General features: G+C 37.8%; 1 protein-coding gene and 1 long non-coding RNA gene across 2 annotated transcripts in view; both read left to right on the top strand.

Annotated features, from left to right (window-relative positions):
• Positions 1-489: 489 nt before the first annotated feature.
• LOC106098590 (scavenger receptor cysteine-rich type 1 protein M130) lies at positions 490-9,620 on the top strand. The gene is made up of 7 exons (XR_002060558.2): positions 490-577; positions 721-756; positions 842-1,180; positions 2,010-2,285; positions 3,242-3,562; positions 7,888-8,013; positions 8,115-9,620. It is a non-coding gene; the product is annotated as a scavenger receptor cysteine-rich type 1 protein M130 (long non-coding RNA).
• Positions 9,621-9,975: 355 nt separating this feature from the next.
• Positions 9,976-22,568, top strand: part of LOC109200391 (uncharacterized) — a 108,022-nt gene continuing 95,429 nt past the window's right edge. Inside the window, 6 exon segments of the mRNA XM_025910362.1 lie at positions 9,976-10,085; positions 10,250-10,333; positions 13,065-13,100; positions 13,186-13,527; positions 14,360-14,629; positions 14,737-15,030. Coding sequence (XP_025766147.1) covers positions 10,270-10,333; positions 13,065-13,100; positions 13,186-13,527; positions 14,360-14,629; positions 14,737-15,030 — 1,006 coding nt within the window. The 5' untranslated portion in view covers positions 9,976-10,085; positions 10,250-10,269.

Here is a 22,568-nt window from a genome sequence, read left to right as displayed (position 1 = left end):
TCTGTCTGATTTGTTCATGTGTTTGTGTCATGTGTATGTTTAGCACCTACTATGTATTTTACTTGGTTTTTTTTAATCTAGTCCTGTTTCCTTCTTGTTTTGTTTTGTTAATTTTGCTTTTTGTACGGATCCTGAAAAAGAGACTCGTCAAAATAAACTTATGCGTTGGTTTTATAAGGAAGATCTGTAATCCATTATCTGCCATGCTTTCTTGGATGTTAGACCATTACTTGCAATTAAGTACTCAGATCCATATAAAAGGACATTTTTATATTTATTTTTAAGCCCAGATGAATATAAACCTTGGTAAATGTGTTGTTTGAGTGCTGCAGTTTGTTTTTGGTGCTCTAAATTTCAGAGTTGTTCATAATTAGTGCTCTGTTACTTCACGTAAGAAAAAAAAACCAAATCAAAAGGAGAAGTGTTTCAGAAGGATAACCAATGTGAAGTGTTTTTGTAAACCACAGGCTTTAGTTCAGGTTTCTGTCGTCTGTTCTCATAAATGACACGAAGCAGCAGCCTTTCTTCTTAGTCATGGAGGGCAGAGAGAAGAGAGCGCTTCACTTCTTGATCTTCGGTAAAACAGATTTTCCATAATGTTTAATACTTTTCTTTATCACAGAGACAGTCTGGATAACTTTACAACAACTTTTCTTAAATTATTTTTAGACTGAATAACTTTATGTCCTGATAATATTCCATGTTTTAATTTTCCCATAGCTGCTTATCTCGTGGTCTCACCATCACCTTCTGCAGGTCAGTCTGTTCTAACCTGTCATACTTACATTTTCAATTTAAAGCCATTTTTGCACTATAGTTCATATTGTCTTTTTCCTGATAGGTCTGCTCAGATTAGCTGGAAATGGGTCCACTCGGTGCTCTGGAAGGGTTGAAATCTATAAGTCTTACTATAACTATAACTCTTACCGTTACGGCTCCTGGGGAACAGTCTGTGATGATGACTGGGACGTAAAAGATGCTGAGGTGGTCTGTAGAGAGCTGAACTGTGGGATAGCACTGGAGGCTCTTGGGTCTGCATACTTTGGTCAAGGTACAGGGACTATCATGCTTGATGATGTGGACTGTTCAGGAAGTGAAACTTCTCTAAATGATTGTCGTCACAGAGGACTTAGGACACACAACTGTGGCCATAGTGAAGACGCTGGTGTGGTTTGTTCAGGTAAGAAAACTGTTCCAAAAGTCTGTGGTGGTGTCACAACTGGGTTTTTTTCATGTATTAGTTAATACTTAGATTCTAGTTTGTTTTCACTCCATCATATTTTGCTTATCTTACTTTTTTTTTTTTTACAAGCATCATTACAATGTGTGCACTGCAACATTTGCTTGAAATGAACTCTAATTTAAAAACCTAATTTAGCAGCAATAACCTGAAACATTCATAAGATAGAAGCAAGGTCAAAAAAAGTTTCTGCCTAACCCCCTCAAGATAGTGTGAGAAAAAGGAAATATGAGATGAGAGAATGAAAAGAGCAGTTAAAGTCTGTAAAATTAGTGGCAGTAACTAATCGGAGAAGTTTAAACTATTACCAGCCTGCTCTAGACTGTTATAGCTCATGATCAGTTTCAGTGAGTGTTTATCTGATGTTTTTTCTTCATAATTTGACTTAATGGTCATTGATCATATGTCCCAGATGTCCAGGGAGAGAAACAGAGAAGTAGCAGTGTATTGGAGAAGAGAAGGAGGCAGTACAAATTATTGTGGTATTCAGGGGAGAGCACACCTGCCTCATTTTTCTGTGTGTATACGAGAGGCTGGAGATAGTGTAACCAGCAGTAACAGTACTGCACATAACTGCCAGCAGATACTAAATCAGATACAGCATGAAAAAAAAAGTGGGCTGGTAGTCAGCTGCAGAGATTTGTCATTTGCAGACACAAAACGGTATCAGCTAAGCCATCAGCCAATATCATAGCCACTAATATTATCTGATCTGAACTTGACTGTGTCCTGTTTTATCTAATACTGTATCTTTTTTTTTTTTTTTTAGAAACCCCCCCAGAGCCCACCCTCTCCTTGTACAGTAATGAGGTCACCTGGGGTCAGGACGTCAGCATCACTTGCTCAGTCTCAGATAAGTTCTCAGGTGGAACTTTTATCCTCCAGAAGACTTCAGGCTCATTCAGTCAGACTAAACCATCCTCTACGAGCTCTGTTACATTCAATCTTCATAATGTGAACTTTGATCATGATGGACTGTACCAGTGTCAGTACTTAAAAACAAGTCGAAGGTTCAACTCTTCCTCTGTTAGACTCTCTGTTACTGGTAAGAAGAAAATCCACTTTGCCAAGTTCTTTGTTTCATTCTCTTCTTTCAATAATAGAATCAGTAACCTGGTGAGATAATGCTTTGATATGTTGATATTTGTTCAGTGAGTTTTCCAAAACCTCGTATTTCCATTTGCCCTGTTGGTGAGGTGACCTGGGGTCAGACTGTTGAAATCACATGTTCAGTCTCAACTCAGGTTTTAGGTGGATCGTTCACTCTGAGTCAAATTCAGGGTTCATTCATGAGGAGCCAAACCTCCAACACAAACTCTGCCACCTTTAATATTCCTAACGTGGACTTTGATAACGAGAGATTGTACCAGTGTCAGTATAATAAAAGAGGCTCATGCCATGAATTTAGCTCCCCATTAAGTGATTCGGTCAGACTCTCTGTTGCTGGTAAGAAAATAACAAATACAAGTATGGACTAACTCTTGGAACAAAGCGGATGCGAATAATAGTGACGTAAAATAAGAGATTACTGCATTTTCATTTTTATCATTGGTCCTTTGATTTTTTTAAAAAATGTAACAAAGTTACTGAAAGAGTTTTTCAATCGTAGCTTTAAACTTAGTTAATTGTTGTATAGAAAAACAATGTATTAAAGACAAAAATGTTTTTCTTTATAGTTTTTAGTCACTTTATTTATCCGATATTTTTACTGCTTTCTTTATTTTTGGCCATTATCAAAAGTGCTCTCAAAGCCCACTGTAGCAAGGAGCAATCAGACAGTATTAGAGGTTAGTTATTGGAAACTGTGGAGCATTTAGCAATGAAAGAATCAAATCTAGAGTTTGCAAAGATCTATACGAGTGAATATTCATTCATCAAATCACAAGAAGCATAACAATAATATGTTAATTCTGCTCCATACCTACTGGGGGTGTAAACAAGAAACTAAGTGTTGTGTTTGATTCTGCTCCCTTCTTAATCCTGGTACCTTTTATTCCTCAGTGAGACTGCAGACACCCAGCATCTCCCTGACCTCTCCTAGTGCAGGTCTGGTCTGGGGTCCTGAAGGTGCAGAGATCACCAGGGGTTACAGTTTTGTCCTCACCTGCTCCATTAACTCCACATTTTCCAGTGGACGATTCTTTCTCATCTTCTCTGACTCCAACATCCCAGACAGCAAGCCAGCAGTCAACAACTCAGCCTCCTTTAGTTTCCCTGTAGCTGAGTATGAACACCAAGGCAACTACAGCTGTGTGTATGTCACAGTGTCCACACGGACATTCAGTTCTACTGCAACAGCACCCATTACTGTCATCATTAAATGTAAGTATACTATTGAATTTATGTATTAAAAATTAGAACATACTGTGCACACTGGCCACTCTATTCCCTATTTTTCCCTTATGGATTTTCTCTGTTTGAAAGTATACCAAACAAACAATACCAAAAAGAATCGGGTCTTTTAATTTCAGTTATTTTTGATTTATTTCAAGAGCTTAGTCTTTTATTTTTAATAGTGGGAGACAGAATTAAATAATAGACATGGACATGAACATTGTAACCTCGAGCTCTTTTAATTCCTGAAAAAAGTCTTTAAACTGCATTTCAATTCAAATCACAGAAAAAAAAAATCTCTGGCCAAAATTGGGCAGACCTAAAAATAAAGTGCTTTAAGTACATTTTCAAAATGGTATTGTCTTTAAATAATAATAATAATAATAATAATAATAAAGTTTTAACATAAGGTGCAGTTTTTCTTCTTAAAAAAATAAGGCAGAAACATAAAAGGTTATTTGACCAGCTTCACCTTTAAACTCTGTGTAACCTTAGCCAAAATTATTTTGTACATTAGGCTAAAATAGTGTGATCATCGAACATTTTAGTGCAAAAATAACAAATCCTCTGGACTCACAGTACCGCCATGCTCATTTACTGTCCATCTCTTTCAGCCAGTTACAAACTAGCCTGTTCACATTTTCAGAGCTAAAGGCAGCTCTCCTTTACTTTCCAAGAAGCTCAGTCAAAAACCTGTAGTCAAAAACGTAATTATTAATCTACACAATAACTGTGAACTATAGAGCTTTTTGAAGAAACAATAACAATAAGTAAAAAAAAAAAAAAGTTTTATTTAGCTGCATTACATTGCAATTAGATGGTACAGCTCTTATCAAGGCTTCTGTCAGGTAGTCTTTTGAAATGAAATTTTCATTTTTCACATCAAGTTTTATCGTTTAGTTAGTTTAAGTGAACTATAACAACTTTGGGGAAAATTTCCATGTTCCCTCGAGTATCCTTGAGAGGGTAAAGAGATAGTCTAGTATTTCAACCATTTCAAACTACTGAGCACACTGCACCAAAAATGTATGCACCCCAAGGATTGTGTCGACAGACACAAAAAAGTAATATTGTGTATCGCATTAAGTGCTAAGAGGAGTTCCATGAGTTATACATCAGGGAAACCAAACAATCTCTGGCTAAGTAGATCGCACAACATGGGAAAAGAGAAGAGCGCTGAGAATTGGAACAATTTTACACCAGTCTGTCCTTAACAATGTGACGATGTCCCTGTATTGAATCTACAAATACCAGAAGACGGACTACAAAATGACTACACAATGTGTTCTATCCCTGTTGTTTTATGGAGGTCATATAAATGAGAACAGCCCGTGAAAAATATCCCTTCATTACATTTAAAGAAGAAGGAACATTTGGGGTCAGATTTATTAATGTCTGCAACAGCGCAAAGCCTAATAAGCTGCTGGACTGACTAAAGAGGCTCAGTGTTTTGTAACTGAAAATTGTGAACAGGAGTATTTTTGCAGCTGGCCTTATGGCATATCACTTTAACAACCTGCTCAACCAAATGGTCGAGCACATTTATATTTCAATAAGAAGAGTGCCTAACTTCACTCCAACTAACTGAGCCATCTCTACTACTTAGTTAAGGTATGCAGTGCTGAAATAATCCACCAGATGTCACTGTGAATGTAAATGGTTGGTTCTTCTTATCCCTCTCCCAACCAGGAAGTGAGAAATCAAAACACCACCTAACATATTTTGAGTGTTTTTGATTAAACTAAGGTAGGAAGGTATAATTTTTTTGATATGTGATAGTGTTAGAGGACTTACTGAACAGATTTATGTGACTTGATAACATAAAAAGAAATTTAAATGTGTAATCATTTTTTGTGCTCAAACGGTTGATTTGTCACTTTATGGTGCTAATGCCAACATTAACCTAAATGTTATTAAATGTATTATTTGCCATAAAATAAACCCACTGGACCCATTTTGTTTATCCATTGCTGTTGATAAATCACATTAAGTGTTAGCATAGCAAGAATATGCTGAAAGAATTTCCACAGTAAGTAATTTTTGTAACTTTCTGAGTTAATATAGAAAACTCGGAAAGTTACAAAAATTAAAAAGAATAATATGGTAAAAATCAAGAGTAACATGTGAAAATTACAAATATCACAACTAATTACCTTTTAACTAAATTACACTAGCTGGTAAATTAATATTACTAAGTTGTCAAAATTATAATTTCATACTTTACAAGTACTAGATGGGCGCTGAACAGTTGAAAGGCTCATAACCACATGCTCCTGTGGTGGATTCGTGAGTGGTGTCTCCTGATACCATCCACTTTCAAGCACAGTGTGTTTGAGGTCATGGTCTCACATGAAGCCACAAGGGCTGGCACTCTCCGCCAATATATTGCCAACAAACTGGTTGAGTGGGGTTTTAAATTGTTCTGCCAAGTTCATCTGGATTATCGATAACTTGCTACTGTAAGGCAGATCCACACTCTTCAATGCTCCCCTCAGTGTAGAGGAACAGAAGCTACTTCTAGAAGCCAAAGTTGTAAAAAACACTGTGCAAACCCATAAAAGAACCTTAGCTCTTCACAAGTTTCAGCTTGGTCCAGAAGTTGCACTCCTCCTTGGGTGTCAGGTGCATTGGTACTCTATGACCAAACTGCACTGGGTGGAGCTCCCCTGATGGCAGGCAAAGACCTAATGAAGAAGGGCCATGGAGGTCTGATGAAGGTCTGATTGCAGTAAAAAAGTTTGACAACAAATATGTCAGCCTTCTAAGCAATGCCTGTGGGTTCATGCCTCTTTCATCTGTCTAAGGATGTAGCAAAGAGTCCAACGCAAAGTTCACCATTCCATGCTCATCACTCATCCCTGCAAATAAGTAGCATATGGACAGAATTGACTTTTTTCAACTGTATTTTCTACTGTACTTGTATTAACATTACATTTCATAGGTAAACCATTAAGTGACATCTCAACTATTTGGTAGAGATCAATATTTTAAAAACTATAGGGTGTGCACACAGGTGTACACACGGGTGTTAACTGTTCATAGACACAAACCACATCTTCCTTGGCTGCTACCTCAAAGCACATCGTGCGCTGTTGGTCCTGCGTGATGCACAACAACACTCATTATTTAGTATTTACTGTTATTTACACTTAGCTGGATTAATGAGATGGTGTTGTGTTTACTATGCTGCTCTCTGTTTTTTTGCTTGTTTTCTCTTATTTTTCTCTCAACAGGTGATCTGGGAGATTTTCTTTTTCTTTTTAAGTGTCCTCAGTGTTCTCACTGTCCCTCTTCCCCTCTGTTTTTCTTTTCCTTCATCTTTCTTTCTCCTTTTCCTATCCCCCAGCCATGTCTGTCCCATCTGTAACAACTGAAAATAGAAATAAAATAAAATAAATAACAATAACAACAAAAGTCGATCAAATGGACCAATATGGCAAAGCCATGATGATCCACTTGGTAAAGTAAATCTTTTGGGTATCTTTGTTGGCCTTCAGACAAACAAAACCAAACAGGACAGGCAAAAAACCAAACAAACAAACAAAAAAGAAATGCAAACAAAAAAACTTTCCATTGCTTTTTTTCTTGGTGGGTTAGCTAAAGGGATATGTAGTTGTAAGAGTTTCACTTTCAGGAGCAGAAGATTTAAATGAATTGCACAAATGTGAATTAAAAAGTCTGCATCACACAATTTGTTGCAAATTGCACAAACGCTGAAGCTCAAGTCAGATCGTCCTGTCATTGCAGCATCGCAGTTCCTGGGCTGCCTTTCCTCATAACAGCCATCCCTCAAGATTCTCTTCATTTAAAGCAATGCATTATTAGAGATTGTAACATCTAGTCCTTTTACTGAATTGGAAAAATAGCTAAAACAAAGATTATAACATTAGAAGACAAGATAGAAGGACCAGAACAGGAACGTAAACAGGGGTCAATAAACTAAAGCATTACCTAAAATGGGGAACTTAAGGCACAGATAACAAGAAATTCATAAGCACAGGGAAAGTAAACATAATACCATAAATAGAAGGTAATGGAGCTTGAATGTAAACTGTAACCCTAATCCTGGATCAGGTTTAGGGAAATAAAGACCCCAAAACACTAGGAAAGAACAGATGACTACTCTAAACAGGAGTACAGCATACATACATACATCAATAAGCATGATTCAAAGATAATCAAAAATACAAAAGTAAAGAAAACCAAAACATCCCCAAAACTCAAAACCCTGGGTCAAAGATGCAGGGACAACAATAACTCATGCAGAACCACTTTCTCTCTTGCATATTTGACAAAAACCTTTTCTCTCTTAGTTCCTCGGATGCTGCTGGTCTCGTCTGTAGTTGCTGTGGTCCTGTTGCTCCTGCTGGTCTTTTTGGTGGTCTTCCTGGTGCTCAGGAGAAGGAGACAAACACAGCTGGGCTACAGCCACACCAGAAGTCTGTGCTCACCAGAACAAACAATATATTACATGAAAAAACAACAGCTTTGTTTTGAATATGATGTCCACATGACAGAAATCTGCTCTGTTGTCTTTCAGTGACTCTAACAATCTGTGATGAAGAAGATGACGTCAGTGAAAAAAGATATGGATTCTGAGAGACTGAACACCAAAGAAATCACACTGAACAAACAGGAAGAGCAGAGAAAGAGAAGAAAAGCAGATGAAGATCAAAGCAGTAGTGATGAAAATGATCATGTATTTGCAATTCGGTCATTTGGTGAACAAACTGTGGACCTTTGTAGAGAACAAGAAGATGTTTATCAAAATCTTTAGGTTAATATTGATTAACATTGATCCATTCAGTTTAACACAGAATATCAGCCAGAAGAAACTAAAACTCTCGTATCTTTCTACAATGAGACTACCACGTGGTCAAATATTTCATATAGGTTAAGATTAGTAGCTACAGTGTCCATTAACTAATCATTTAAACTTTTCTACTTTTCTTGGCTTACCGTATTATTGTCATAAATTGTCATTTCTGTTACACTTTTAACCAGTTATAAAAACAAAAAAAACACAATTATGTTCTAACCTATTAGACAGATTATAAATTCTGTTTCTGTTTTATAATAATACTGCATTATAAGCCTCAGTCATCCAATATTGTATGTTTTGTGATTGACTTTTGCGTACAATGACAGTGAAATGCGAATATTAGCAATTTGTATGATACTTTTAACCAGGTGTGTCAAATTCATAAAGAGTCACATGGTGAAGAAGAATCACATCACATCCAATAAAATGGATTTGGAAATTATTCTGTCTACAGCCCTTTTGAGCAAGTAACAAGTGACAACAACAATCTTCAAATCTCATAATAAAGATTGCTCTCCCAAACTGAGTGACGGCACACCGTTTTTTTTTTCAGGCCAAGTCATCCTGAGTTGGAAAGACTTCTGTTTAGAAACTAGAAAAACAAACAAACAAAACCACAGTGGCTCTCACTGTGGCTCGCTGGACACCAGACTGTGAGATCTCAATTACTTTATTTCTCATTTGTTCCTGAATTTCCTTGGATCATGGAATGATGTCTGCTCCACTTTGTCAGGCAGGTCCTATTTAAGTGATTTCTTGATTGAGAGCAGATGTGGCAGTAATCAGTCCTGGGTGTGGCTAAAGAAACTGAACCCTGCTAGTGATAAATACATTAAGTGTGATCTAACTCCAAAATCATGTGTCAGGAGTGTTTCACTTGTTCAGTCTTCAAGCGCTCCAGAGAGGTCACAAGCATTCTCGTTTTTTAGATTACATAACTGAGTGAGTTTGTAATTGTAACACAAAAATTCAATATGGACAAAAAGACAAGCCATTCATCCAATCATGGGCAACTCTGCTGAGAAGATGATGTCTAACGATATTATATATGTGTTACTCTTAGATTGATTTAATAAGTATTTTTTAAAACTATTTTCCTACCTGACCTATTTCTACTATTTCCAAACTAATTTTGAAAAAAGTGTCAATGCTTTGTGAAATGTAATGAAAATTGATAGTCTGTCCCAGTAATAGTGCGTTAATAAAAAAAAAGTTTGTTCTGTTTACAGTGTTAACGAAACCTATTTAAAATTTTGCATTCCTAAACAATGAAAGTTAACGTGCAATGACAGCTGTCTAACGAGAGCAGGGGTGTCGAACTCGAGGGCCGGTGTGCTGCAGGTTTTAAATCTCATCCTGGGTCAACACACCTGAATCATTCAGTTCACTACCAGGCCTCAGGAGAACTTCAAGACATGTTGAGGAGGTCATTTAGTCATTTAAATGAGCTGTGTTGGATCAAGGACACATCTAAAACCTGCAGGACACCGGCCCTCGAGGACCGGAGTTCGACGCCTGTGAACTAGATCATGGGTCTCTAACTCCAGTCCTCGAGGGCTGCTGTCCTGAAACCTTTCCATGTGTCCCTGCTGCAACACACCTGCATAAAATCTGTAGGTCATTAGCAAAACTTGACTGGATGCCGAGGCGGCAACCCCTAACCCTACTCAACTAAATTTAAATAAAAGTGTAAGTTTACAAAAAAAAAAGAGAACTACTTCTAAATCTACTTTTATTGCACCATGTTCATTCACTCATGAGCTGCTGTAACATTATTCAAATGGCTGAAATGCCACCTCAACATGCAGCCAAGTTCTACAGAGTCTTGCTAATGACATACTAATTGTATTCAGGTGTGTTGCAAGGGGGACACATGGAAACGTTTCTGGACACTGGCCCTCGAGGACTGGAGATTAACACCTGTGAACTGGAGTACAGTAAGACAAAATGTTATTGGGCTGTGTAACATGGAAATGAGTATAATGGAGTGATTCAAGTCAGTCCAATGGTCTCCTCCCATTTCAGCAAACTTATAGGGAGGAGTACAGGAGACACTGATGTAGAGTGTGCAGAGACACCACACATAAAGACAGAGACAAGACAACAGTGAAAGACAGAGAGAAATTGAACACAGAGGGAACTAACTAACACAACTTTACAAGTCATCAGTGACTGAAACCAACAAAAAATTGAAGACCCAGTATTTCAAGGAATACAAAAGAGAACAAACTCAGTAAATAAAGATCTAAACCTCAAAAAACACAAGGTACTTAACTAAGGAACTAACTAAAGAAAAATAAAGAACCCAAACCAAGAGAGAGCCTAAACATATACAGAGGACACAGGGGAGTCATATTAAACAACAAACAAAGAGAAATATGGACAATACTGTCACAGTTAATGGAACCTGACTGTGTGGAGTGAGGAGTAGGACCCAAGGGCAGATATGCAAGAACAAAACTTAATGTTAACAGAAGGTGAGATGTTTATTAAAGGCAGGTTTTAACAGTCCAAAACAAAAGCATGAAATCAATTCAAAGCTAAACAATAATCTATAATTGGGAAAACAAGAAGGAAAACATGAAATATCCTAAACATGACAACTGGGCATGCATACATGAAGACCTGGAAACGTCATGACGTAGCAAACGATCGGACACGGAATGAATGAAAACACAGAGGCTAAATACACACAGGAGGTGATCAGGGGAAGTGGAAACACATGAGGAAACAGCTGATACGAATGAACATAGTGACGCCACAGGGGAAGTGAAATTAAACACACACTGAACATGGAAACACAATGGGAAGCAGACATGACAACACGAGCTTGACAACATAGGAAACGCAGAAATGAAGCAGAAATGAACCGACGAGGAACACGCACACTGTAACTACACACAGAGGGGAAAGGGGACATAACATGGACATAACTAAGCACAAACAGAACGTAATGTTTGGGGGGAAACACACATGACAGATGGAACAGGTCACAGGGGAAACATGTAAACAAGGGGAGGGGACAGGGGACAAAGACATCACTGAAACAGATGAAGGGCGAGGGAGACTTAAACATGGGGTGAAGACATGAGGGGAACCTAATAAACAATGAACTATAACTGGGCAATGTAGGAGCTTAAGATAACCAAATGAACTTAAACATGAACCATAAAGCCTCAAAATATATGAAAACTCAAAACACTGGTTCAAACGATGCAGGATTGTGACAAATACAGGCTAAATACTCGAACATAAAGAGGAACCAGAAGCACAAATCATTAAACTACAATAACAGTAAAAAATAATAATCCATAATTCCACAAAACTCAAAACTCTGTTTCTAAGACAGACATGACAACCTGAGCTGGCTCGACTGAGTTCATCACCGGGCTTTGCCCAGCTACCCTATGGAGGAACTCGTGTTGTCGACTTGTATTTCAGGAACTGTTTCTTTACTTTTGTAAAGTGTCATCATATTTACTATAAATGTGTCTTAGAGTACAGATATATATGTGTCCATCTATGGTCAACAGAAATTCAGTTGGTCATCTTGCAACATCGTTAGCCACATACATAAATGTATATACGCATTCATATACACACGTGCACACTAAAGTAGCTGCACTGTGAAACTTTAACCACTAGCTTCTCCTTTCTTGGCACTAAACCACCTGCTGTCTGGAAACTTTCTGTGAAAAACCAACACTGATCGTCTTTACTTCTTTACCATTTTCCTGAATATACAGAAGCAAAAATGTTATCTAACCCTTTAATGAATTAAAGATCATGTTTTAGTTATGAGTGTTTATTATATGGAAACGTGTTGTTTTCGGTCACTTAGTTTATTAAAGAGAAGAGGAACAGTTGGGTTTCAACTTTACAAAATTACCAGCTGTAATATGTAAAGCTCAGACCTGGGAGGCTGGTGGAGGATAGAAAAGTAAAATGAAGTAAAATGCTCATAAATTGCTAGAAAACACCAGGATGAAATGTTCTTATTCGTTTTTAGAAATTATTGATTAATTGCAAATTAGATTAGAGCTCTGTGTCTTTTATTTTTTTATGTTTTTTGTAATTTTTTTCATTTTCTATTTTTTTTTCTTTTTTCAGGCAGAGATAGTAATGCCAACATTCAATTTTCTTAGACATGATACCTCAGAAGTTTTGATGCACATACATTCACACGGATGTACATAGAAGAATTCAGGTCCATATAAAGGGAAAGGTTTGGATGTATTTTCAAGCCCAGGACTGGTAAATGTGTTATTTGAGTGCTGCAGTTTGTTTTTGGTGCTCTAAAGTTCAGTTATTCAGTATTCGTGCTCTGTTACTTTCATGTAAGAAAAAAAGAAAGAAATCAAAAGGAGAAGTGTTTCAGAAGGATGACCAGAGCAAAGTGTTTTTGTAAACCACAGGCTTTAGTTCAGGTTTCTGTCATCTGTTCTCATAAATGACATGAAGCAGCAGCCTTTCTTCTCAGTCATGGAGGGCAGAGAGAAGAGAGCGCTTCACTTCTTGATCCTCGGTAAAACAGATTTTCCATAATGTTCAATGCTTTTATCTATCACAGAGACAGTCTGAACAACTTTAAAACAACTTTTCTTACAGTATTTTTCACCTGAATAACTTTATGTCCTGATAATATTCTATGTTTTAATTTTCCCATAGTTGCTTATCTCGTGGTCTCACCTTCACCTTCTGCAGGTCAGTCTGTTCTAACCTGTCATACTTACATTTTCAATTTAAAGACATTTTTGCAATATAGTTCATATTGTCTTTTTCCTGATAGGTCTGATCAGGTTAGCTGGATATGGGGCCACTCGGTGCTCTGGAAGAGTTGAAATCTATAAGTCTTACTATGACTATAACTCTTACCATTACCGTTCCTCCTGGGGAACAGTCTGTGATGATGGCTGGGACTTAAAAGATGCTGAGGTGGTCTGTAGAGAGCTGAGTTGTGGGATAGCTCTGGAGGCCCGTTGGTCTCCTTACTTTGGTCAAGGTACAGGGACTATCTTGCGCAGTAATGTGGACTGTTCAGGAAGTGAAATTTCTATAGATAATTGTAGGTACAGCAGCCCTGTTAGATATTACTGTCACCATGGTCGGGATGCTGGCGTCGTCTGTTCAGGTAAGAAAACTTTTCTATAATGTTTATGGTCTTATCACTTTATAATAACTGTTTTTTTTCTTGTACTTGTCAATATTTAGATTCTAGTTAGTTCTCATTCCATCATATTTTACTTTCCCAGAGAAGATGTTCAAATGTCTAAAACATACGTTTGTTTCATTACACTCAATCTGTCTGTTGAACATGTCTGCAGTTTAAAAATGGCCTGGTAAATGGCCTGTATTTATATAGCGCTTTCTAGTCCCTAAGGACCCCAAAGCGCTTTACATATCCAGACATCCACCCATTCACACACACACATTCACACACTGGTGATGGCAAGCTACATAGTAGCCACAGCCACCCTGGGGCACACTGACAGAGGTGAGGCTGCCGAACACTGGCGCCACCGGGCCCTCTGACCACCACCAGTAGGCAACGGGTGAAGTGTCTTGCCCAAGGACACAACGACTGAGACTGTCCAAGCCAGGGCTCGAACCGGCAACCTTCCGATTACAAGGCAAACTCCCAACTCTTGAGCCACAATCGCCCCGTGCATGTTTAATGAGACAACTAATATGCATACTTTAAACATACCATGTTAACCCGTTTCTTACTAAAACAAAATTTTTGAATAGTGTTTTCTAACAAAAAATGTAAATACATATCTTTAACGGTGGTTTTTATCTAATTAGGATACAGACAGATACAGCCCCTTATTGAGGTTTTTCATTTCCTTACATACAATGATATCAGCTAAACCATCAGCTAGTATGGTAGCCCCTAATATTACCAGATCTGAACTTGACTGTGCCTTTGCTCATGTAACACAAAAGCATGTTTTCTTTTTCAGTAAGCAACCCAGAGCCCACCATCTTCTTGTACAGTAATGAGGTCACCTGGGGTCAGGACATCAGCATCACTTGCTCAGTCTCAGATAAGTTCTCAGGTGGAACTTTTATCCTCCACAAGACTTCAAGCTCATTCAGTCATACTCAACCATCCTCTACGAGCTCTGTTATATTCAATCTTCATAATGTAAACTTTGATCATGATGGACTGTACCAGTGTCAGTACATGAAAACAAGCCGAAGGTTCAGCTCTTCCTCTGTCAGACTCACTGGTAAGAAAAAAATCCACTTTGCCAAGTTCTTTGTTTCATTCTCTTCTTTCAATAATAGAATCAGTAACCTGGTGAGATAATGCTTTCATATGTTGATATTTTTTCAGTGAGTTTTCCAAAACCTTGTATTTCCATTTGCCCTGTTGGTGAGGTGACCTGGGGTCAGACTGTTGAAATCACATGTTCAGTCTCAACTCAGGTTTTAGGTGGATCGTTCACTCTGAGTCAAATTCAGGGTTCATTCATGAGGAGCCAAACCTCCAACACAAACTCTGCTACCTTTAATATTCCTAACGTGGACTTTGATAACGAGGGATTGTACCAGTGTCAGTATAAGAAAAGAGGCTCAAGTCGTGAATTTAGCTCCCCATTAAGTGATTCGGTCAGACTCTCTGTTACTGGTAAGAAAAACAAAAACAAGTATGGACTAACTCTTGGAACAAAACGAGATCCTTTGGTTTTTATAAACTGTAACAAAGTTATTGAAAGAGTTTTTCAATTGTAGCTTTAAACTTAGTTAATTGTTATTGTATAGAAAAACAATGCATTAAAGACAGAATCTGTTATTCTTCATAGTTTTTAGTCATTTTATTTATCTGATATTTTTACTGCTTTCTTTATTTTTGGCCATTATCAAAAATACTCTCATAGCCCACTGTAGCAAGGAGCAAGCAGACAGTATTAGAGGTTAGTTATTGGTGATTGTGGAGCATTTAGCAATGAAAGAATCAAATCTAGAGTTTGCAAAGATCTATACGAGTGAATATTCATTCATCAAATCACAAGAAGCATAACAATAATATGTTAATTCTGCTCCATACCTACTGGGGGTGTAAACAAGAAACTAAGTGTTGTGTTTGATTCTGCTCCCTTCTTAATCCTGGTACCTTTTATTCCTCAGTGAGACTGCAGACACCCAGCATCTCCCTGACCTCTCCTAGTGCAGGTCTGGTCTGGGGTCCTGAAGGTGCAGAGATCACCAGGGGTTACAGTTTTGTCCTCACCTGCTCCATTAACTCCACATTTTCCAGTGGACGATTCTTTCTCATCTTCTCTGACTCCAACATCACAGACAGCAAGCCAGCAGTCAACAACTCAGCCTCCTTTAGTTTCCCTGTAGCTGAGTATGAACACCAAGGCAACTACAGCTGTGTGTATGAAGTCACAGTGTCCACACGGACATTCAATTCTACTGCAACAGCACCCATTACTGTCATCATTAAATGTAAGTATAGCATTAAATTTATGTTTTAACAGGCAGAACAACTTATATCCCACACAGCATATAGTGGCCACAGTGTGCACAGCACACAATTAACCTGTGTAACGAGTTAGTGACAGTGTGTCTATTTTATTTGTCCCAACAAAGAAGTGAGTCACATAAATACGGATACATTTCACTGCGTGTTATACTTGTATAACTATGCAAGTGGCAGGGATAGCTCAGTAGGTAGAGTGGTCGCCCCATGATCCGAAGCAAGGTACCGACCCTACTCCCTGCTCCCCGGACTGGTGGCTGCCCACTGCTTCACTGAGTGAATGGGTTAAATGCAGAGAGGAATTTCCCCATGGGGATCAATAAAGTAATAAAGTATATATAGTAAGTAAATGTCACGACCTGGTTCACCAGCTGCATTATAACAAAGGAGATGAATACCAGAGTGTTAGTGAGAGGAGGTTCTATCTTAAAATGGCATAGCAGGTTGGCTAAAATGGCTCGTGCCACCAAGGCAAAGACTAGTGAGCTTCCGGAAAGCCTGCCTCCAGTATGCTGCCAGTATGCTTCGGTGTGGCCAATTAGCAACAGCTGAACACACTGAGGAGATTAGGGATTGTAGATGTACACCAAAATATCTTTCCAGTCTTGTGAAGAGATTTTTGAGGATTATTGTATGTTTTTCTGGCTTTTTGACACATTCATCTCTTACTGCTTTTGCATTACGGCAAAGGTTCATGCTTAAATCTCATTACCACATTCTCATATCATCCTGATCCCTCTGGCTTAACTACAGCACAAGACACTTTAACACCGTAACCATGCAATGTACACTAGCTGTAAATTTCCAGATTCTTCTATTTTATCTATATTTATACAATGTATATAACTCACCCACTTGCACATAATGTCCTCTTTTTATATACTCATTCACTGTATATAAAGTTCTCTCTCTTTTTTGCACAGTCGAGGAGCGTATCAGGTCACATTTCACTGTGTGTTGTACTTGTATAACTACGCACGTGACAGATAAAGAATCTTGAATATTGAAGTAAAAGTATTAAACCTGACTTCATAAATGCTTTAAAAATTATTTATTTGATTTCAATATCGGAGTCTTACAAGATGAATCCAATGCAGTATTAGACTGATGAAGATCATATTAAATGCTGGCAGATGATATGATAAACACTGTTGTCTCACAGAAGGTTTGGGGTTTGAGTGTTTTGGTTACCAGAGCTAACTGTGTTTGCATTTAGCACCTTTTGCCTGTGTATCATTTTCTGTGGGTGCTCCAGCTCCCTCTAACAGTCCAAACATGCATGTTAGATACAGATGTCATTCTAAACAATAAATAAAAGACTCCATAGGACTGTAGATTCATCCAGTGACCTGTCTGCAGTGTGTCTTGAACTCATTTCTGATGAACACATTTGCCAAAGAAGAGCCTCCTTACTATGTAAAACCATGATTACAAAGGAAATAGGAAGTGCCAATAAATAATACAGAACCACTTTCTATCTTTCATTTTTGACAAAAACCTTGTCTCTCTTAGTTCCTTGGATGCTGCTGGTCTCGTCTGTAGTTCCTGTGGTCCTGTTGCTCCTGCTGGTCTTATTGGTGGTCTTACTGGTGCTCAGGAGAAGGAGACAAACACAGCAGGCCCACATCCACACCACAGGTCAGTGCTCACCAAAACAAACAATGTATTACATGAAACAGCAGCTTTGTTTTTATCATGACGTCCAGAAAAATCTGCTCTGCTGTGTTTCAGTGACTCTAAAAAACTGTAATGAAGAAGATGACGTCAGTGACGAGGAGAGGATCTATATGAATGTTGAGACACTGAACACCTACAGGAATTTTACCAAACAAACAGGAAGAGCGAAGAAAGAGGAAACAGATGGGAAAGAGAGAAAAATGGAAGCAGACGAAGAACAAAGCAGTGGTGATGAAAATGATCATGTATACGTAACACAGATGTTTGCTGGACAAACTGTGGACCTTTATGGAGAACAAGAGGATATTTATCAAAACATTTAGATTTATAAGGATTAACATCGATCCATCCAGATTAACACAGTCAGAATAATATATAATACATTTTAAGACTGGAAGCTAGAGGGTCCATCATTGATCAGAACATTACAGCTTTTCTGGCTCGTCATCAGTGTTATTATTGAGAGTGTGTGTGTTTGTGTGTGTGTGTGTGTGTGGGGGGGGGGGGGGACGACTAGTTTATCACAGATTACACATTTTGAATTTCTGTCTTTTAATAATACCCTCTATAAAATGTCAGTGTAGATGAGTTGGTGAAATTATAGTTCAGAATTGGTTTTAGTTAAAAATAATTTCTTTTTAAGCACATAAACACAGTGTGGTGATAAGTATAAGGATGTTGAAAAGATGGTTCAGAAAGCTGCATCTGGTCAGACACAAACTCAGAAAAGTTGGATTTGTACAAAATGAAATGGCTTAGCGATAACTTTTGTGCTGGACACTGGTTGTTAGTTTATTAGTTTGGAGCTGGTGTAGAGGTGCACCTGTGTGTTTATGCTGTTGTTTGCACTGAAGACTGTGAACATTTAAAAAAGATGTTCTTGAAATCATAGAAATTTCACTTTGGAGATCTTTGAAGCAGCTTATTAATTTTGTTGTGTGTAGAAATGTAAAACAGTGTTTCAGGTACAATTCAAATATGTACAAGTGTCCTTCCTGAAATACCAGCAATGGTATTTCAGGAAGGACAATGTGTCCAATGTGATGTGTTGAATTTTCTCACAGAATCACATCAATTAAAGGTTGCATCTGATTTTACTCCAAATTGAGCTGAATGTCAAGAAAAATGTAAAGTTAATATTTCATTTCCTGCTCATTCGATTTATTTTAGTTGTATAAGGCTGTTTTGCTAAAACTCAGTGCAGCCCTATTGATGCGGTGTATATATATTTTATATATTCTTTTTAAGTATAAAGTAAGAGAATACATTAGGCAAGTTTTTTATTGTGAAGCCTAGCTAATCTTTGTCTTTCTGATGATTATTTAAATGATATAATGCAAATAAATTTGCAATAAAAACAAAAACAACTTGTTCTTGGAGTGTTTGGAAATTAATTACACAATATAACTGCTACTATCTCCAAAACAGTGACCTACAGCGCACACTTATATTAATTATTTAAGCCACTGACCTGTCTGACTGTTACATACATACATGCATTAGCAGTCTCAGTCTCCCTATACCATTTTGTAGAATGTATCTTTAGCTTATACAGCATGAGCTCTTACTCAGTATTAACCACATATTTCAACAGATATACACAGAACTATTCACACATGATGACTTGTGCAATGGCATTATGAAACCTTTTAAGCAGTAGCTTCTCATTTCCTGGAATCAGATCAGGATTTGTCTGTAGAAACCCAAACTGCTGCTTTTTGCGCTTTTGTCATTTTTCTATTTTACATTTTATATAAGAGAAAAATAAAATGTAAAACCCTTTAATTAAAAATTGTGTTTGTTTTATTATTCAGGGTGCATTAATGAGAAACTTGACTGTTACATACATGCACTAGCAGACTAATGTATCACTGTGATATGAATGTTTGTAAGTATGAATGCACAACACATATCTGTATCTATCTGTAATCAACAGAAATTCTTTTTGCTCATATTTCATTAGATATACATAGAAATATTCACGCAAGCAGCCACATATGATTGCGATATACACTGTGAAACTTTTAGCAACTAACCGCCTCTTACCTGTGAACCTGCTGCGGAAAGCTTTGTGGAAGCTCCCCTACCCAAAACAAAAATATATGAAGACATAAATAAAGTTAACTTGCTGTAATTTTTAAAAATCATACTTATTTTAGTAATCAGTGTGTAACATGTGTGTAGGAACAGGTGTTGGTTTTAATCTTTTTTCTCGTTTAAAGAGAAGTGGAACAGGTGGCTTTGGAGCTTTAAAATTTGTCATTCGTAAAAACACAAAGATGAGATATCGCACACTGACCATGTAAAGCATTAATTAATTAATTAATTAATTATTATTATTACATTTATTTTGTCTGTGTGGCTGTAAAGAAACATGAAAAGTCTGCAGGTAAGTTTTTAGTGAGTGCAAAATGCTCTTTTGGGCTTGTAGCAGCATGCTTCAATACAAACCACGCTCACCTGTTGAACATGAAGAGGAGGATAAATGGTACATTCACAAATAATATTACTTCCAGATTTACACAATGCCTATGACATCCTCACAGATATAATTTACACCTGCGTAAATAAATAATTGAATATACAATTAACATGCTTCCCAAAGACATTTAGGAGAGATGACAACGTTTTTGTTCACCCTTTAAATAGATGAAGAACTGAGGTAAACGAATTAAATTAGTTACTGTTTAAACCCTGCTTAGTGCCATGGTCCTGGGTCATTTGACCCAGCGTTTTGTGTTTATTATTATGATCTTATGTTCCCGTTTATTCTGTGTATGTATTTGGGTTTAGACTTTTTTAGTTCTTTGGGTTTTGGTTCTGTGCTCCCTCTGTTCTCTGTCTGTACCGTGTCTCTCTGTATTTCCTGTTTTACTTTGAAGGTCCGTTCCTGATGTCAGTGTATTCAGCTTGTGTCCTCCTTGTCTCCTCGGATTCATTAGGTTCAGCTGTATCTCCCTCCTGTGTGCTGTTTCCTCGTTTCCCTCTGTGTGTATTTATAGCATGTGTCCTCGTGTGCGCACAGTAAAAATGCCTCTTTAATGCGTTATCCTCGTGCTTATTCAGAGGGATAAAACACCTGTGCAAAAATGTTCCATTATCAAGTTTAAGAAATTATGCCATGCGTAACTGTGCAAATGATTACGAAAAAATATAAACATTGAAGATTTACACAATGTAGGTAAAAGAAAGTTGCCTGTAATAATTTCCTATTAATCATTTGGGAAACGTCCGACACTATCGGAAAACTTTAGATCCTCCTACTCCTCAGGCAGAGAGATCCGAGGGCATGGTGACGCTGTTTTCCAGTTAACTGATTGGTCAGTAGGTGACGAGTTCATGTCTGTTACTTCTCTAATCCAGAACATAATCAGCGCTGGTGGAGGTTATGGTCAACGCGAAACCCAAACAAACCAAAAACGCTTCAAGCAGAAGCCAGAAAGAATCCTGACCGTCTGAAGTGAGTGTCAGTAAGTCATGTAACTTTATTCAGTTTTTACAAATCACGTCTACGTGGTTACTACTCATAAATTACCCCTACACGGTTTTTATATCTTGTGTGTATAACTGTAATCCTGTTGCAGATTTTTTTCCATGTGCGCTCAAAGAGTAATGCTAACCCTTTCAGCTGTTTATAACTCACTGACTTATCTGGGAGCTTTGTGACTAAACCTCATACACACCATGAAGGATATCATTTTAAACAAAAACCCTGAATAACAGCTGCCGTGGTTTTTGTCGTTTTTGGGTAAAGTGAATCTAAATCTGCATACACACCATGAAGGACCAGCCTGATAATGAAGACACAAAGTGAGCTTGAATGCAGCTTACAGTTAGTTGTTTTTTATTTTCATACACTAAGAAAGTTTTAAAAGAAAGTTACAGTTACGTACTGTTACTACACAGAGGTTAGGAGAGTGAAACACACACCAAGAAAACTCACTCACAGGGACTAATTTTTTGTGGAAGACAAATCATATGATCCATGAAACACCGCTTTTTGGTTAGATGATGCCAACACACCCTTTTTTTGTGAAACGCAGGGTTCATGTGAACACTTATTGCCGATGTTAGGCTAAGTGAATCCAGATGACAGAAAGTTTCCCTGGGTATGTTGAAGAAGCTTCACACTGCAGGGATCAGTTTGACATACAAGTGTTAAGCTGGGCACTCAGGGGAAACAAACGCTAACAAATGATCTCACAACAAAGAAAGAAAATCAAAAGTTAGTTTGATTTTCTTTCTCTGTTATTAGATCCAGTCCAGTATTTTTCTTCTCTGTGTCCTTCTTTGAATCCACTAATGTGTTTTGTCCACAGTGCTTGCAAACCAAGGATTGTTGGGGTGATGTTCACAGCAGCTTTGCCAAACTTCTCACTGAACTCAACAGGCCAGATGCTGCATTTACCTTCAGTGTTGCTAACAGACTGTACAGAGAGAAGTCCTGCTCCTTTACTCAGGTCTGTTTCTTCTTCTTATGTAGAGTGTGATTCTTCATGAGCTCATGTGTTTTGGAGTCAATGAGAGGCAGGGAGAGAAATGCTGTGAGTTCTGTAGAGAAGGATGATGAGAGCAGCAGGTCAACATGTAAGCAAGTAAAGTAGAAACTCTCAATGTACTCCTCTGGCTGCTCAGAATGACTGATCAGAATCTGTAAGTGTGTTAGTGATATGAGGCATGTGTGATCATGTGAATATAACTGTGTTTTCTTATCATGCCAGCCTGAAGTAAATCAGAATCAGTGATGTCAGAGACTTTGCTGGAGTGAATTTATAAATGTGTCGTCTGTGGTTTCAGAAATTCTTAATACAAAGCAAGAAACATTACAGCGCAGAGCTGGAGTCTGTGGACTTCAAGACCAGGTCTGAAGAGGTCAGGATTGATATCAACAACTGGGTGCAGCAACAAACACCAGGTGGATCACATTTACACATGTACACACAATCACTTCATCTAATGTCCAGTTCAAGTTCACATGTTTTTCATAAGCAGGACTCACTGCT

Source organism: Oreochromis niloticus, linkage group LG9 (genome assembly GCF_001858045.2).
Source record: "Oreochromis niloticus isolate F11D_XX linkage group LG9, O_niloticus_UMD_NMBU, whole genome shotgun sequence".
NCBI lineage: Eukaryota > Metazoa > Chordata > Actinopteri > Cichliformes > Cichlidae > Oreochromis > Oreochromis niloticus.
Note: the sequence above shows the minus strand (reverse complement) of the source record. Positions and strands in the feature narration are given on the sequence as shown.